The sequence below is a fragment of the Phaethon lepturus genome, unplaced genomic scaffold (genome assembly GCF_000687285.1).
Source record: "Phaethon lepturus isolate BGI_N335 unplaced genomic scaffold, ASM68728v1 scaffold4319, whole genome shotgun sequence".
Lineage (NCBI taxonomy): Eukaryota > Metazoa > Chordata > Aves > Phaethontiformes > Phaethontidae > Phaethon > Phaethon lepturus.
This window is the reverse complement of record NW_010564053.1, coordinates 1-17,478: the sequence shown is the minus strand read 5'-3', so window position 1 is coordinate 17,478 and position 17,478 is coordinate 1. Positions and strand designations below refer to the sequence as shown.

Below are 17,478 nucleotides of genomic sequence, written 5' to 3'. Positions count from 1 at the left end.
TACTTCTAAGCACCGGAACATAAGGGATATAGGAAGAAATTAAAAACTTTTTTCTTTTAATAAGTCTGGATAAACAGATACCCAGCTACTGTACAAAGCTTGTTTTCTCTCGATATCATGGGCAACTGGAAAACAGAAAGAAATGGGTGGGTTTAGTGCAGAAAAGGGAGAATTAAGGGGATCCATGAAGGTTCTCCAGCATGTTAAGTGCTGCCACAGAGGGTAAGACGTCCTGCACAGTGGCTGTAGGGTAAAAACCAATGAGCTGATAATGCACCAGAGTGAGGATGGATGGGGGCTGGATTCAGAGACAGGACCTGCAGGTGATCCATGGCCCTGGGGAGCAGGAGATCCTGGCATGATGGCAACCAAACTGAGCCCCAGATCTCCAGTGAGCGGGAAGCACACAGCTTGCTGGTAGATGCTGGTATTTGGGTTGCTCAATCTGGATCTGAACGTGTCCTCCCAGTGCAAATTTTCCAATGGCAAAAGTAATGAGGTGCCGGAACAGACTTCTCAGGAGGACCATGAGACCTCCACCCTTGAATGATTGTTGGAAGAAGTCAGGCAATAAAGATCAGGCCAGGTCTGAGCTATCCTGAGCACAGCCTTAGGCCAGGGGAATGGACTCTGAGACTTCGGGAGATCTTTTTGAGACCTGTGAGTCTTGTCCCCTAAATGTCCCTGTGCCTGCTTGCGCACTTAGAGTGAGGCATTAAAGGTAGGTGAGATTTTTAAAAGCACTAATTGTTAGCTTTACTGACTCCCTCTGGAGTCAATAGTGAAGCTCATTGATTCCAAGTGAAGCAGAATGCCTTTGAAAACCAGCCTCTAAGTGCTTTGCTGGACAGAAGCCTTACACCACGAAGGACTTGGCCCGTTACTTTCGGTAAGCAATTTCACCGTGCATGCTGAGTCCAAGTATGTTTGTGCAAACATAACTACCTGATGGAAAAGTGTGATCAATTTTATTGAGGAAAAGCTTAGATATTTGCAAAGGAGAATACATCTCAGCGTTCTTCACCTAAGATGTAAAAGAGGAAGCAAAAATAACAACCTCCTCCTCCTCTTTCTAGCAGTTGAACCCAAAAATCTCGTGGAAGACATTAGCGTTCATCATCTTTTCATTTTTAAGCCTATATTGGAAAAATATTTCATCTCAGCATAAGCCTATGTTATCATTAAAAACTCTGATCTCCAAATAAACCCAGCATCGTGCCCAATATTTCTTTTAAAATATATATGTCTAACTGAAAAATGAACCGAATCCTCTCAAATTGCCTGCTAACATTAAAAAACCCCAACGTAGCTATGTTTTACAGGCAGCTAGGTGTTCCTTGGTGATTTGTAGCTCTCCACATCTGTAATTTAAACATACCCAGGGCACAGGTAATCTTGACAATAAAATCTAAGGCCAGGTATACTATTAGCATATCTTCATGCAGTTATGTCAGCAAATGATTTAGTTACTTGTACCTAAAAATGCAGTTATCAAAAAACTAATCAAACAGTCAGGAAAAAAAAAAAGAGATTGTGAGTTATTATGTATAACTCTAATAAATAATACTGCCCTTTTTTTTTTTTCTATTAACCAACAAAAGGAACAATTCTGGTTTTAATATCATTGAAGGGCTTCGATGTACTTTTAAATAAATTTTTTCTGAATCTCAATACTCTTTTTTTCCCCACTAAAAAAACAACCAAAATTTGTCATTTTGTGTAAAACAAGCTTCTGCTCCAATTCTCATGAAGAACAGCAGAAAACTGTGATATATATAACCCAGCAAAATTGACAGGCTCTGCTCTGAAGAGGCTCAGGCTTGAGACAAGATGGAAAGCAAAAGGTGTCTTCCTGAGATCGCTGTCCCTCCAAGTTAGTCTTCAAATCGCTACCAAAGGTAGCTAGGAAACTCTAATTTGGTTTCTGATCAGCCACTACCATCCCACACGATCTGTAAAATTGTGCTGAACTTTCTGTTTCCCAAGAAAAAATAATCCTTTCTCAGTGTAAATCCAATTAGAGAAAACGTAATAAAACCTCTCTGCTGATTGATTATTCTTTTTAAACATAAAGACAGGAACTGATTTCAAGGAATACCAGATCTAATCATCTTAAAGTATTCTTTAAAAACTATATTTTGACGTACACTTTCGATGAAAATTACTTTGCTCTTTCAATAATTTCACTGATTTTCATTACTTTGATGTTGGAATGAGGGAGTTGGCCCTAGGCCCTCATACGTGTTTTCTTAACACCTCGATTCCAGAATTCCCATTTCTAGTTTATCTTCTGTGTGAGTGCTGTCCTTAAAAGTTTCCACCACAGAATTTGTTTAGATTGGTATTACAGTGTAGATGTGCATAATATGATGGATGGAAAAGCCTTTCTAACCTTAAAGAGCTGTGCGTGAGAATCTGACCAGTTCTCTCGAAGTTTTGAGTATTTTTGACATGTAATTGCCAACATCTGTTCAGGATTATCACCAATAGAATCTACCATGCATGGTTTTTGCTATCTTCTCTACCTTGTCATGCAGGTTGGAGATGTTAAACACTGAGGCTGAATGAGACCTGTCCATAGATAATGCTTGGCAAGAAAGTATTGCCATATGGGTGACAGTCCTCAGTGGACTCATCGCTGCATAAATTACTTAATAGCAAACATGATGTGTTATTTTAAGAAATAGTAATAGATTAGATAAAAAGCTATGAAAAAAGAGCTTCTTTCACTACCAGATCTGTAGTAAAACATTGATTTTTTTTTTGGGGGGGGGGGAATCATATCTTTTAAAATGTGAGAAAATATGAGTTGGTGAAATGTCGAATTTACCGAAATCAATGATAAAACGTTTTGTGATCTCTTCAGGATCCGAAATTTAAACAGCGTTTCTATCGCATGCAAATAAACACCATGACACATTAGGCTATCTGTTCCTGCAGTCTTGAAACCTCAGCTCACAGCACAGATTTAGATTCCTCTATCGATGTGCTCTTAAACACAAATATGCATTTTGAGGTCATTAACCTTCCATTTTTAAAAATCAATATCTGAAGACTTCAAAAGAGTTTCATTGCCATTTTCATATGGCTCATGAATGAGTACTTTATGTACGTGATTCATGAGCCACTGCATACTGCCGTTCTTACAGCAGCACACGTTTGAGTGAGGTCTGGAATTTTGAAAGCACTCTAATTCCTTCTACCCACAAAAACAATATTGGAAAACATATGAAAAATGTGTTCTATTGACAGGTCACATTCCCTACATTCCTCCATTTCCTGATCAGTGTCTATGGTTAAGTCATTTGTAATTACTGTGCTTGCTACTGGAAATGGCATGTAGGCTTTAACGGCAGCCGGAGTGTTTAACCTGATTTTCACCTGAAATGACTGAGATTGTTTTCAGCGCCCGCAGTACTCTGAACGTTCGCAAGGCTGAGACATTGCCCAGGTCCACAAATTCAGTTATGTATCTGTAACAAGGGAAAGTCACACACAGACAATGACAAAACACCAGCAAAAAAACAACAGTCAAAGGGACAAAGAGAGACAGAGAGAGAATCACTTGTAGCTGAGAGCCAAAACGTAAGGATCAGGGCTTCTTACCTGGGATTACTGAAATAGTTTTTAAAGCTCTCAATACCCTGAAAGTCCGAAGAGGTGAAACACTGCCTACATTCACAAATTCTCCTACATACCTGTAGAATTAAGTCACAGTTATTTGGAATTATACAATAGAGTATGAGACTTGTCTGAATGAAGAATGCATACATAGTGGGAGTGAATGCAGCCGAATGAGGGGTGCACCCACTTTTCAGCCTGTTCTTTGATGCCGTTTGTCTGGGTTTTTCATAGTACACATTATTTCAAATGTTTCTTGAACTATTAAACTTATCTAAGAGGCATCAACTCTTTAAAACTACTGGGTGAACTTTGTTACTGTGCTGTTCACCGATAAATACTTTAAAGATATTACCATCATGTAGTTTAACAAAAAATTCCTTACATTATAGGAAACATTAAGAGTTATTTTGCCGCTCTTAAAAAAATAAAAGCTTCAAATACCCAAGTAATTTTCACATAATAGCCTCTGCAAACTACATATAGGACAACATGGGAAAATATCAGTGCAAATGTTTCTATTGGGTTATTTATTCCAAAATGCTGTGCTCCGCGGTAAAGCAGATGTTGGTTTCAAGAGGTTCTTAAAATTTTATTTTGTTTTGTACATCAAATCCATGCCCCATGGCTGCAGGAAGATGGGTTTTGAATGAATGTAATTGCAATCCTACTAAAAACTCTTTATGATTAAAATATCAGTCCCAGCTCTTGGCTGCTGTGCCTGTTTTGGTCATCATGGATACCCATGCCACATCTGAGCACAATGCTCCCAGGAGAGTCGGTTACGGAATGAGTTTGGTTTTATCAGTGTCGTAGAAAATTATTTCCTCCAAGTCAGTAAACAGTAAAAGCATAGTCACCACTGTATCTTCTGGGCAAAACAGCCCTTGGACCCTTTAATTTCACAATTAAACTTCTATTAAATTTAATTTACATATTCTACTTGAGGCATTTGTTTTTACATGTTAAGGAAAAAACTCACCTGGCTATTTTACAAAGCCTGCTTAAGTGGGTTTTGTGCAAAGGCCTCTGGGGAGGACAAAGCATCCTCTCCATACCTGCTAATCCAGATTATTGCCTGGAAGAGCGATATTGCTGCTCCTCTTCATAATCTCATAGGGCAGTCTGGGCAAAGGTTTACCTTTTCGGTAATTCTTTCCCAGGTTTACCCAGTGCTTCCCTCCCAGACTCTTCTGCAGCATGCAAGGGTGGAAAAAAATAATTTGGGGAGAAGCGATAGCATGGGAATATGGTTTTGCTCACCAGAGATGTGTAAAAATACATTCTTGATATGTGAACAAGCACATGAAGCAAATACTACTACTGCTTGTTCACAATAGTTGATTAAGGTTCATTTTGGACATTTCTTGGCTGAAATTGCAGCAGATCGGTTCACCCATATTAGGGAGCAAGAAGCAACTGGAACTCCCATCCTGAATTTTCCTGTTGTCTTTAAGCTTTTGGCAGGGCATTTTCCAACCCAGAGTTACAGCTGCCTCTCCCTCATCTGTTCTGGAAAGTACTTGCTTGTCTGGGAAAGAGCGACCTAAAGAGGGTCATAATCTCCCGTGAAGCCACCCATGGCCCCACAGAGGGTCACAAGTCATGGCTGTGTCTGGTAGCACAGAGTGGAGAAAAACCCTGGGCACCTGTGGCACCTCTTATTCTCTAGTGTGCTGTTTAAAACTACTCTCTGTGACCCAATCTGTGCCGTTTCTGCCCAAAAGAGGAGGTGAGAAGTTATTCTGCAAGAACTGTAAAGCAAGTGATGGTCGTTCCACTATAACACCCGGATTTTCTGTTCTCTCAACACCCTCGGTCCATCTAGATCTCATGGCCCCTCATCAGGCTTTCCCGTTTTGAGCCCTCATGCCATCTTTGTTTCCAGATACAGAAATGCCTCTAGCATCACACTAGCTACAAGCAAAGACAGAGTTACCTGTATAATCAGTCTTACTCTAAGTTATTTGCAAATTGGATTTATATGAAGGATAAATCATATCAGAATAGAGTCCATTAACCAACGCTCCGTACTATCTGCTGCTTGCATACCTGGGAAGGAGGTTTCATTGTACATATGCAGATCGTATTGCAGTCACTTTTAACTCTCTCACTGCTGCCTATGGGCTCAAGAAAACACTTCTCTATTTCTTTTCTATTCCAGTATTCCAACTTTTTTTTCTATTCTAAAAATGTTAGTATAATATGCCTTAAAGTAAGAAAAATAGGAATGGATGCCAGTTCTGAAGAGCGCAACCCCTGCTATAATTTGCTATTGAGAAGCTTGATTTTCTGTAGTTGCAGGCCACCCAGTTTTAGGGATCATCTAACTAAAAGATGAAATACCATTTGGAAAGAAAATTGAAATGTGGCTAGGAAAGAAAGCATAGACACCCAAGTCTCTCATTAAACAAGCCTCAAGGAAGTTTTCATGAACCCTTGGGCTGGAGCCCTGAGTGGCCATTCAAGTCTGGAAAAATTAGAAAAGCAAAAAGAGGTATAAGCCCACAACCTCTGGGCACTAACCCCTGGTTCATACCTGCAGGGAGTGAATTCACCTCTGGGCAACTGTCCACCTCAAGCTCTGTGCAAACCTTCACGTCCTTCCAGCTCCCTAAGCCCCAAACACTCAGACATAATGTGGACAGAATTTAAGGGGTATCCAGACTTTGTCCTGCACTGACGGTTCAGGCTTGAATTTCAGTGACAGTAAAGGAGATGCTCCCAGAGGAGTTCTGCAGAGCTGGGGGTGATGCCCCAATCTCTGCCCGAGGAGAGAAGATGAAGTGGAGCAGATGCATTGCCAAGGCTGCAAGCTGCCACTCATGTCCTTTTCTCGGCTCCTTTCTGCCACTCTCAAAAGCCTCCTTTCTTGTGGAACAGAGGGAACCCATGCACAGAAGCTCTCCATGTTGTGCTGAATTCAGAGATCTGCAAATAAACTCGCGTCCTATCCCACGAGCAGATGCTTTTACCACCTGTCTGATGGACAGGAGAGCAGGCTGGTGAGGCTTTGTGTTGTTCTGTCCTGCCTCTAAATGTTCAGGAGAACTGCACTTAGCACTGCTTGAGGAAAAGTTCAGCTGAGAAAAATACCTAATGTGTACTGACCTCCAAAAGTTCCTCCTCGTCTGTTTTGCTTTTTTTTTCCAAAAGCTTATCACGATGGCCCGATGTCAGTTCAGCCAAGTCCATAGGAATGCAGTAACAGATACTAGGATCTGGCTTAGGGCTGGCTTTGATCCAAAGCCTACTAAAATAAATGGCAGTCTTCCCAATGAAGTCCACACAGGTCTCACACATCTCCCTGCTGTTCTTCTCCTAAATGCTGCTAAGAATCATAGAATACCCCAAGTTGGAAGGGACCCATGAAGATCATCGAGTCCAACTTCCTCCTCCTCGCAGGACTACCTAAAACTAAATCATATGCCTGAGAGCATCATTCAGATGCTCCTTGAGTATTGGTCCTGATCCCTGCACCCTATCAGAGTATTGCTACCAACTCCAGGCCCTCACTAGTGTTTGAACTAAGTTTGGTTGAACATTTTTTACCAGTTTTGGTGCCATTCAAATGTCACAGGCCCAGGAGTTTATCTCAAATGTCAGTGCTAGCAGGCTTGCATCTCACCCAAGGATGTGAATTATGAGGTTTAAAGAGGGCAGCGAGAACTAAACTAAATCCAGAACATAATACATGTATCATTAAGCAGAAAATACAGGGAGATCAGATGAAATCCTTCTACAATTAGGGAGTGGGGCCTTTCAGGGCATCTCTACCAGCTTCCACTTCAAGATGACATGTACTCTTTGCGTGTTTTTCTCTCATCTTTGACTATGAAGAAAATCTGGATTTCTAGTTCAGCTGGAGATACCGACAGTGTCAGACATCTGCCTTTGGCCAGAGCTTGGGCTGACCCTGTGTCCGCTGCGAGCGTTGGCTGACTGCTCCCCTACCCCCATGTATTTTTAGCTGTCTAGATGCCACAAATCCATCAGCTCCTTCAAAGCACCAGAACCCCACATGTCCTGAGTGGACTCTAACAATCTAGGTAGAAGTATACAGCTGAAGGGGAATGTCTTGTTGGGGGCCAAATTTCTATTCCCAACATATATAACAAGTTTCAGAGGCCTTTAAATTCATTCCCTTTTGTAGTAAAATAGTAATTACTTTCAGTGTGAAGAGGCTTTGTGAAGTGAAGAATGTGAAAACAGTTATGGATAGAGTATAAATAGGGATTTAAATACACGGGTATTCAGTCACACTTATAACACCTTCTATTCAGGAGTCTGAAGCTTCCCACAACCACATTAGATAGGCAAGTATTATTATAGATATTTTACAAACAGCTCTCCCTATGGAGCACAGAGTAAATAATTTCTCCAAAATTGTCTAGTGAATTGAGAGAACAGAACCAAGAATTCCTCTGACTTCTTCCTCTGAAACCACTCAGAAAAACAAACTCCATCCTACTACACTTCAGCATTTTCTCATTTTCAGTACAATTTGAGTGAAAAAAGAGAACAGCCAGACAATTTTTTTAAAAGTTCTATTGCATATCGCTGCCTTGAAAAATATAAAGGACTGTTACTTACGCCATAACAATAACACTGAAATCCAGCCAGTTCCATGGATCTCGAAGGAAGGTGAATTCTGTCATGCAAAATCCTCTCGCCAATATTTTTATCAATGACTCAAAAGTGTAAATGCCAGTGAAAGTGTACCTGGGGAATAAAGTGGCCAAGATAAGCAAGAGCATTAGCAAGCAATAGATGGCAGGAATGGCAGAGGCACACTCAACCCAAGCCCACACGCATGAGACACTCCTGCCCATCTCGCTGGGGTTGCTCATGTAAGTCATGGCTGCGACACTGGGCTGTGTATGAGCAGCTTCATGCGTGGACCAAGGAACATGTAAGAAATGGGACAGCGCTCATGACAGCCACAGGATGAAGATAATTTTCACCGCAGGGTGTACCTTGATGAATCCTCACTCATTAAGTCAAGCATGAATACTACGCTGCTAAGCTGTGCTATGGGACTTTTGAAGCTCTGCCTGCAGTCCACAACTGAAGAGGAATGGATTATGCCACATTCCTTGTTGTTTCTCTGATTTGAAGGGGGTTGGTTGTTCAACTCATACCTCTCATCTCTTCCTGCCCAGGACATTTTGAAGGACAGCAGGTTAAAAAATGTCACCACTTGGTTTTATTAGCTAAAAAGGGTCTTCTTCCTGCGACTTCCCTTGTGCTTCACTATCCATGGAAAATCACATCAGCCCTCAGAATTAAACAACAGAATGCCCTCGCTGAAAAAGAGGAAAACAACTCCCACCTGAATACTCTATGTAGTAATTTTGACCTGTTTGACAGTAAAAGAGACACGAGGGTGGTTTTTTCCCGTAGTAAGATAAATTGGTTATTACCAACAGCCTCTTGACTGTGATGATCTTGGATAGAACATATGTCTTACCTTTTGTAATAAAGATGATACTTGTAATAAAATTTAGCAAATTCTCTGTGGAGGACAGTAATGTATCTATCTGACTTATAACATTCAGATCTGTATTCACCCAGGGCTCTACCTACTATCAGAGCCATACTCACTTCTTTTTTAATGTTTCTACCTGAGACATCGAGCCCAATGGGACTAGGTATTCTAATAAATCTTAATAAAAATAATAAATGCTTAGTATCCACCACTGGCATTGCCTACCCCTTTTCTCCAAATGAAGATGCAGATGATACTAAAGCCTATTAAAAAACCCCAACAAACAAACACCTAAAATCCCATAAACCACAAATCTCAGAAGTCATGATATTAGGGGCTTTCACTGGAAATGCTGATTGAGTTTTCTGTTCAGTCCCTTTAACATCAATAGCTATAATGGTGCCATCACACACGAAAAATTGTAACAGCTGGGGATCCTGTTTGGTGAAAAACAAGGTATAAGCAATTAAAGGTGGTAATATAAGGAAGCACTTAATTATGCATAAAAAGGAAATGTTTTCTGTTAGCTGTATTCTGCCGAGCTGTAACTGGGCACACATGGTGGTGGTGGCAAATTGCATGCCTCCCTGCCATCATGTCACACAGTAGAGCTAGTTACACATGTTATAAAACCTCGGTATGCTTCATCTTGAAACGGAGATTAGCAGGGCTGGTTTGTGCAGCAGCGGGTGTAAAATGTTTCGCACATCTCCTCTTTGACCGTACACCTAAGCATTATCTTGTATCTGACTTTTCATGGCTTCTATTTAGTTTTGCTCTGGTGTTTTGAATATAGGTCACCCACGTGACAGTCTCTTTAAGCATGTGTATTCAGTAATACATGCAGAAAACACATGCAAAGAACTAAAAAAAATACTTAACTGTACATAAGCTCATTAAAATGATAAAGCACTTGTATTTATTCAGCATGTCAGATGGTTTAATTGATTGTATAATCATCATCTAATTCTAAATGGATCAGGCAGGTCCTCTAGCAACTGAATAGCTTCTTTAACAATGGAAGTCAGGATTTTAGAAAAATTTTTAGTGTGGGTAAGTTGAATTGATTTCTTTTTTTCAAAATGGTGCAGAAAATTTTTTAAAGGAAGATCTAGGGCAAATAATTGCACAAGGTTACTCTCGTATCCCCTGTGAGTCTCTGGAACAGCAGAACAAAATGGATTAAACGTATCTTTTCCAAACCCAACATTAATCAATTTGAATTACAGTTCATTGGGTTAGTTTGCTCCTTAGAAGTACTTGCTTTTGGTTTCATTCTATGCATTTCAGGAGGAAAAGCTGAGAGGTATGAGGGGACGCAGCAGAAGAGGAAACATGGAAGGGAGAGGATTTAGTCCCCCTGACATCACAGGTCCATTTGCCTGTCTGCTCTACGTTTCTTGCATGCCCTGCTTGATGCCCTGATAACATCATCCACATTTTCCTGCCTACGGAAGACACGACAAGCACTTCGATATTTTACTCCAGAATATTTGAATTCCCAGCTGTAGATCCACTGCCCAAATTTTTACTCACATGGATGAGAAGTCCATGTTTCGGCTGAATACGTCATGGCTATGGTACTGTGTGACAGTTTTCAACAAGAAAAGGACAACGTCAGGGGAAAAGGAAAGTTACAGACATTCCTGAGGGTAGTACACTATACAGAAATACATGAAACATCCTGGGATTAGGATGTTATTGTGATCGGATGAAATATTTGGTTCAGTGCTATCTATAATTAGCAATTTATGGCCTAGAAGATGTGCCCTGCATGATTTTATGAAACCTAAAATAAGGGCATTTTACTGTCTTTCCTTACAGCCCTGAGTAGACCAACCACCAGGCTACAGAGCAGCAGATGGCTGTGTTTATCATATGTCAGTCAAAAATAAAAAGTGTGTCCTGATTGGTTCAATGAGCCAAAATAATTGTTTAATGCACTGTAGGTTGATTAGCTTGTGCATCTGGTATCTGTTTCTAACAGGAATATTTTAAAGGAACTTAAAGAAATGAAATGGGCTTCCTGAAGCCCGTTAGTCTCTTTTAAAATTAATTTAAAGAAACAACAAACAAACAAAAAAAACCTTCAAGTGATATCTTTGCTATTTTTTCTGATGGTTTTACCAGCTAAAAAGACAGGAATCCTCATGAAAATGTTTACAGACAATTCTATGCTTGCTCATAAAGTATGCCTACTAATGATTAGAGAGGGGAACATTTCTCATGATGTACTCAGTCCAAAAGAAACTTCTGCTTCCAATAAGTTTAAGCACAGAAGTTTAAGTCCAGGAAGTATTTCCTGAAATAATTCAACTTAAATACCATCAACCTATTCTCATGTGTCCAACCAGCGAATCTCTTGCGTGGGAACTGTGGAAGGTTGGCCAGGTTCAAATGGAGTTCTTCTCATACGTGCTTTTATTCATATGCATAGCAGGTGCATTTAGCAGTAAGTATGAGCTTGGTAGACTGGAAATTGTTAGTTGACTTACTGAGGAAGTTTTCACAGGCAACAAACACCTGGTGAAATATTTTGTCAGGACAGATACTATGGTCAGTATTACTGGAAAGAAATCAGACAACAACAAAGAAGATGACAAGAAGAATGTAACAAATGATGATATCATTTGGAAGGACAAGATAAGGACAGGGCAGCCATAAAAACCAGCAAGGATACTTACTCAACATACTTATTCCACGGCGGAGGCTCTGATTGTGCCATGAACACACAATTAGTTAAAATAGTGCACATAATAAACATACTGAACAATGTAAATAAGTGTATTAAGGAAAACAACTCAAAAATTTTTGTCATTTCACACAAGATGTGACAGCTCGCTCATAATTTGCAAGATGCTTAAAAAGCACCACAGACATTTGTTTGCAAGTGCATAAGGAAACAACTATATAGATGTAGAAAAAATGAGGGAATCTTCCCTGCTGTTTTTTTTCTTTGTCTACATCTTTTATACGTACTTTATACAGTAAACAAATGTACTGACGCTGCAGTCTTCTGAAAATACAATACCCTAAATTTACAGCTGTGTCGGTCAGATGACAATGTGCATAGGTGCACAACTTTGTATGAAAAGAGGGATTAGTCTCATTTAAGTATCTACAGAAAAACCTGCGTCTGCAAATTCCCATTTTATTTTGTGTCCTGAACCATTTCTCAGGCAGTAAGGCAAGTTATAAATCTGGTCTTTTAATCTCTCTAATGGGCTTGAGGTCTTGCTTTCAGTATAAAGTTTCACCAAAAGCTAATATGAGTTTCACAGCACTAATTTTAAGGCTTGGTCTGCAAAACCTGGTTGGCAAATACACGGTCTTGGTCTGCAAAGCTGACTGCCCCAGCTGAGGCACCAGTTTCCCTAACTGGAGGCCAAAATGAACCTCCCAAGTGTATAGTCCACGCACTTAGCTGTTAAGCTGGGGCCATAAATACAAAAAGGAGCACCCTAAATCGAATTCCTGAAGTTGAAAACATAGTTTGCTCTCCTAAAAGCACGTGCTACTGTCTGTGAAAAAATAACAAAACATGATGGGATTCTCCTGCATAAATAATAGGTCCCATGCTACTGGAGAACATTTAACTAATGAGTTTAAGTGGAGATAAAGCAAGGGAAAACAGCCTATAACTCAGTCAATACATTGGGACCCTTCTCAAGGAAGAGCAGTAGCATCCTAATGCAAATTTCTTTTGCTTTTTTTAGGAAAAAAAATAAAATGGTTTTTTTTGTTTCCCCCCTTTTCTGATCCTGTTGGTGGTATTTTTTGTTTAAGAATAGCAATCAAAGAATATAATTTCAAAGGTATGTCCTGATACGTTTGCATGAAAATTGTCCTTTCGCAGAGCTAAAACCTCTGCTGAATACAGCGTGGAATGTTTTCCAATGGGCCACATAAGCAACTTCAGGGATAAATTGGTAGTAACCAACCTGCATATTCCCCAGCGTCATCACAGAACACAGTAATTGAACTCAAAGGAACTCCTCAACTCACAAACATTTTCCACTTCTGAGGCCAACACCTCCTGCTGAAGGACTGTGAAGGATATGTGATATCCAGTCACGTTTTCTCACGTCAGCTTTGAGATACGTTTCTATAAGTTGTGTCTGTCTGGTTAACACAGTTAGGTTACAAGCTGCAGCTAGCCTAGGAAACACCAGATTAATTTTTCAAACACAGCAAAATGCTATGAAATGCTATGAAAACAATAGGAAAACAGAGTGCTATTTTCAGGCCATGCCAAACAAATACTATATTTCAATTCAATTCCAAGCAAGGAAATTCCTCGACAGCCCCCATTTTATACGTCCCTGTTTACTTCTGGAATAAGCTGAACCTACAAGCTTTCCCAGATGCTCACTTACAGGCAGGTGTCATCACCTTATTGAAACACCAGAGAGAATATATAAGAGGACACAGGTTGAAAACGTAAGGGGTCAGCTTTGGGACATGAAATGCACTATGTATTCAAACTGAGTTTCATGACCGATCTGAAAACTACAAAGAACGTAAAAGAAAGAAATATTTCAGCTGGTTACGCACCGAATTCAGAGATCTGTGTTAAAAGAAAGAGAAAACAGAAATTCCTGCAGAATGAAAATTCGCATTCCTGAAATCCAATGCAATTGTTTGCATTAGAAAAAGTCAGTGATTATGATCTAATCAGAAAGGAGAAAGTAAAGGAGATGAAATTGAGATAATCTATATTAGCACCATGGTCTGTTACCTATCTTAGGACTGTAATTAATTCCAGTTTTTGAAAGCCTACTAATCCATGAGTTCACATGGTTAACGCATCCAGAAGTATGGGTTGGACTGTGTTATGGACCACAAAACAAATATACTAAGCTACTCATCAGGATCCTTTCTGAATAAATTAAACCTATTGTTCCCAATTTGAAGTTAAAGAATAAGCTTTGAGCAAACTGATTCCATAAGTTATAATTTTTATCATCTAGCACAAAGATATTGAATCAAACATGGCATAGTTCTATTCTACACTTCATTATGATGGCTAATTATTAATTAGCAGACTGAATACTAGAGGCTCTTTGAGTGATCGCTGCCAAATTACATAGAATATGTGCAAGCAAAGGTTAGTCCAACTCAATACTACATATAATTGGTGCTTCACAAGGTCTCATTTTCTCTTACAGAGGCAAGTGTGTAAAATCAGACGGGAGAAAAGTTGCAAGCAGAAAATATGAAAAGATTGGAAATTCTTTAAGAAGATGTTTTTTTAGTGGGCCAGAATCCATAATTCTAGTATCAAGGAAGGCAATTTTGGCCAAAACTTCATTCTGGATCAGTGGCAAATAGAGAGCAACAGTCTATAACACCCAGAAAAACTAGGAACTAGCAATTGCTGTGGATTTTATACTGGGCAGCAAACTGCTTGGAGAAACTAGGGACACCACAGAATGGTCCTTGGCTTGCAGGCAAGAAGAACTAGGAGGAGTCTTTTAAGCATAAGACATCCATGAATGTTAACATTGGTTTAATCTTACTAATATGTGCAGACAGTAAATAAAGATCCTAATAATAGCTAACAATGATGCAGAAGGCAAAAAGTGTTCATCCAATACTTATGTTCTGCATTTCATATAGATGGGATGCAGACCTATACTTCTCATGTCCTCTGTGACAGAAATGGACCGGGGCCTTGTTCTGGTAGCTGCCTGGACTATGGTCCTTTCACAAGGCCTCCTAGACTCTGAAGGAGAGATGCCTAGAAGAGGTTTAGGGGTATGTTGTTAACCAAAGTAATTCACGTTACTAGTAGGCTGTGGCTGTTCTTTCCCGTGGAAGGGTGCATTTCTGAAAGACTAGACTAATCGGGCTTGGCTGGATGAGCACCGATCATAACAGGACCTATCCTACCTCAAGTCTCAGAGCAAGAACTCCATACACAGCTAATTAACCAAGAAATGTGACCGTCACAGCTTCTATATAGGATGATTTCACTCTGTCCTCTCCATTCTGTTCGACTGTTGGCCTTCAAGGTACATTCAATGACTGGAAATGGGAATATGGCATTTACTAAAGAAGTTTCTTCCGATACTTACGTGACAGGGCACCATTTGTTAATGCACTTTTTTGGCTTTTGCCCTGGGCAAAATAAAGATTGCTTGATTACACTCATGCAAGACAACAGATCTGGTTCCCAGATTTATGTCTGTGACATTATCTGCTTGAGTACTTGCCGATTCAGGCTCTGTTCTGCCTGGGATATCAACTGCCTGCTCAGCCAGTTGGCCTTTGCATTTCAGGTTGATGTGAAAGGTCTTTATAGACAGAAAACAAATCAGTGCCTGATTCAGGAACTTCACCACAGGTTTGTTGGGATTGGAGCTGTTGCCTCCCGTCTGTGCTTGCTGAAGATTGAGCTGTTGGATTTCCTGACATTATCAACACAAGGCGATAAGTTGGGTTTTTCTGGAACTAAAATTTTATTTGCACTGTGATGTTCCACTCCCGAAATGTTGCACTCCTTCTCTGACCATATTTCTGTTCCAGATATATCTTTCAAATTCACCCCTCCGTTGACTTTATCCTTGGAAGTAATGTGATAAGGATTTCTTGCATACTTATCTTTTGGTTGACTACTACTAAGGGCATGTAGTTCCTGTGTATTGCACATACTTGTGACCTCTTGACTTCACCAGCCAGTGTAGAAGAAAGTGAGCAGAAGACAGAACAGGCCTCCAAAGCTGGAGCCAACATTGACACATACCTGCTTTTTTCTGAGAAGCTCAATTTTCAAATTCTTCTCTCAGCCACACCCGTGCAAACGCATTGACTTCAATTAACTTCAGCAAGGCTGTGCTGATGTCACTGTACCTAATAAACACTGTTGGGCTCTGGGTATGCAGCAGCATTTGTTGTACTGCTTGCACATATAACCTGATCCACAAGCAAATCTCTCTGCAAAATTCTGTGGTGTATTCTTAGTAACCATACGAAAGTTTTGGCTGATACCGCATATTCATTTTTGCATAGAATTATTGTTACTAGAAGCTTCACCTGTTTTTCCACATGTTAGAACATCTATTGTCTCACTTTCTATAGTCTCACTTTTTTTCCCCACTGCATGGACAGCCACCGGGAATCTGGTTCCTTTCCCTATTTTTTTCCCTGAAATTTGATTATAAACCAATGATTCTAAGATACTACCTGCTTAATATTTCTTAGTTCTCTGTGGTGGACATGAGCATTGCAGATGAGGGATTTCCATCACTAAAACATCACATGATCACCACAGCAGCATGCGGAGTCTTTGAAATATCGCTGCCAGGTCTCCCATGCACACCGTAGAAAAAGCAGACAACTCATGAAAAAGGGGAATGTTACAGTAATGTTTACACAAAGATGAACATTTGGGTCAGTCTGGTCTCCCAGAGAGATGTGACTATGACAGAATATAATGTTTCTGTGGCCGTGTTAAAAAAATAAGCCAAAACCAGCCGCTGCAGTGTATCTTTCATCACTTCAGAACTAGAGTTAGGGGAAATCGGGCATCGCCCTTCCATCGAAAGGTCCAGCAGGCCAGCCTGTGCTTTCATTCCTAGCTGGATAACACATTGCAATAAACAAACTAAAAAAGTAACAAACCAATTTTTAAAAGTTCTGTTTCAGCAGAGCAGAAAAATTCAGTTCTGAGGCAGCTCAAAATTAAATTGTGTCTGCATACGGTGTCACAGAGTCTCACGGGAGAGGTTGCTTAAGTGCTCAGCAGCAAAGCTCTCCATCAGTGTAGATTTCCCCAGGTGTGCTCCAGCCTCCTGGTTCCCTTCCTTTCTAGGGTACTACACCCAGTTTCTTCCACTGACTCATTACTAAACATGATCAGGCCCTTCACACCTTTTAATCCTGAGTAAACTCAGCAGACTCTCCGGTGCAGATCACATTATCTGATGCCAGCAGTACAATATAGTCATTTTCATAGCTCCCGTAACAATATAAAATGAAACAAACCAAAAATCCAAGTGCATTTCTTCTTCTGCAAGCAAATTCTGCCAAAAGATTTAAAACAGTTTAATGAAATAAAATGGTTTCTGACTTCCATCCATCTGTGCTTAAAAACTGCATAAAATACATGAAGAGGGAAATCAACAGAAAGGATATGAATGTACCAAAATTTTAATTGCTGCTCTTCTGATTGGATGGAAAGGACTAAGTATATACAAGGCAGGAGTGGCACTAAATCGAAAGATTGTCTTCCCTTTGTTCAGTACTATAAAAGTCTGCAAAACAAAATAGAAAATGAGAACATTCAGTATTTGCATCTATATTCAGCTTTTCCCAGCCCATGTCCCATTGGGAAATTCTTCTTCCCCACTCCCTCCCGAGACCCCCAA

The 17,478-nt window shown here is 40.1% G+C and overlaps 1 protein-coding gene across 1 annotated transcript in view; it reads right to left on the bottom strand.

Annotated features, from left to right (window-relative positions):
• The window catches only part of LOC104614608 (sodium channel protein type 5 subunit alpha-like), a gene marked incomplete at both ends in the record, with an annotated part of 67,544 nt that extends 55,670 nt beyond the window's left edge, over positions 1-11,874 (bottom strand). The window contains 3 exons of the mRNA XM_010294731.1: positions 3,382-3,473; positions 8,215-8,343; positions 11,794-11,874. Coding sequence (XP_010293033.1) covers positions 3,382-3,473; positions 8,215-8,343; positions 11,794-11,874 — 302 coding nt within the window. The remainder of the gene's footprint in view (positions 1-3,381; positions 3,474-8,214; positions 8,344-11,793) is intronic.
• Between the last annotated feature and the right edge of the window lie 5,604 nt (positions 11,875-17,478).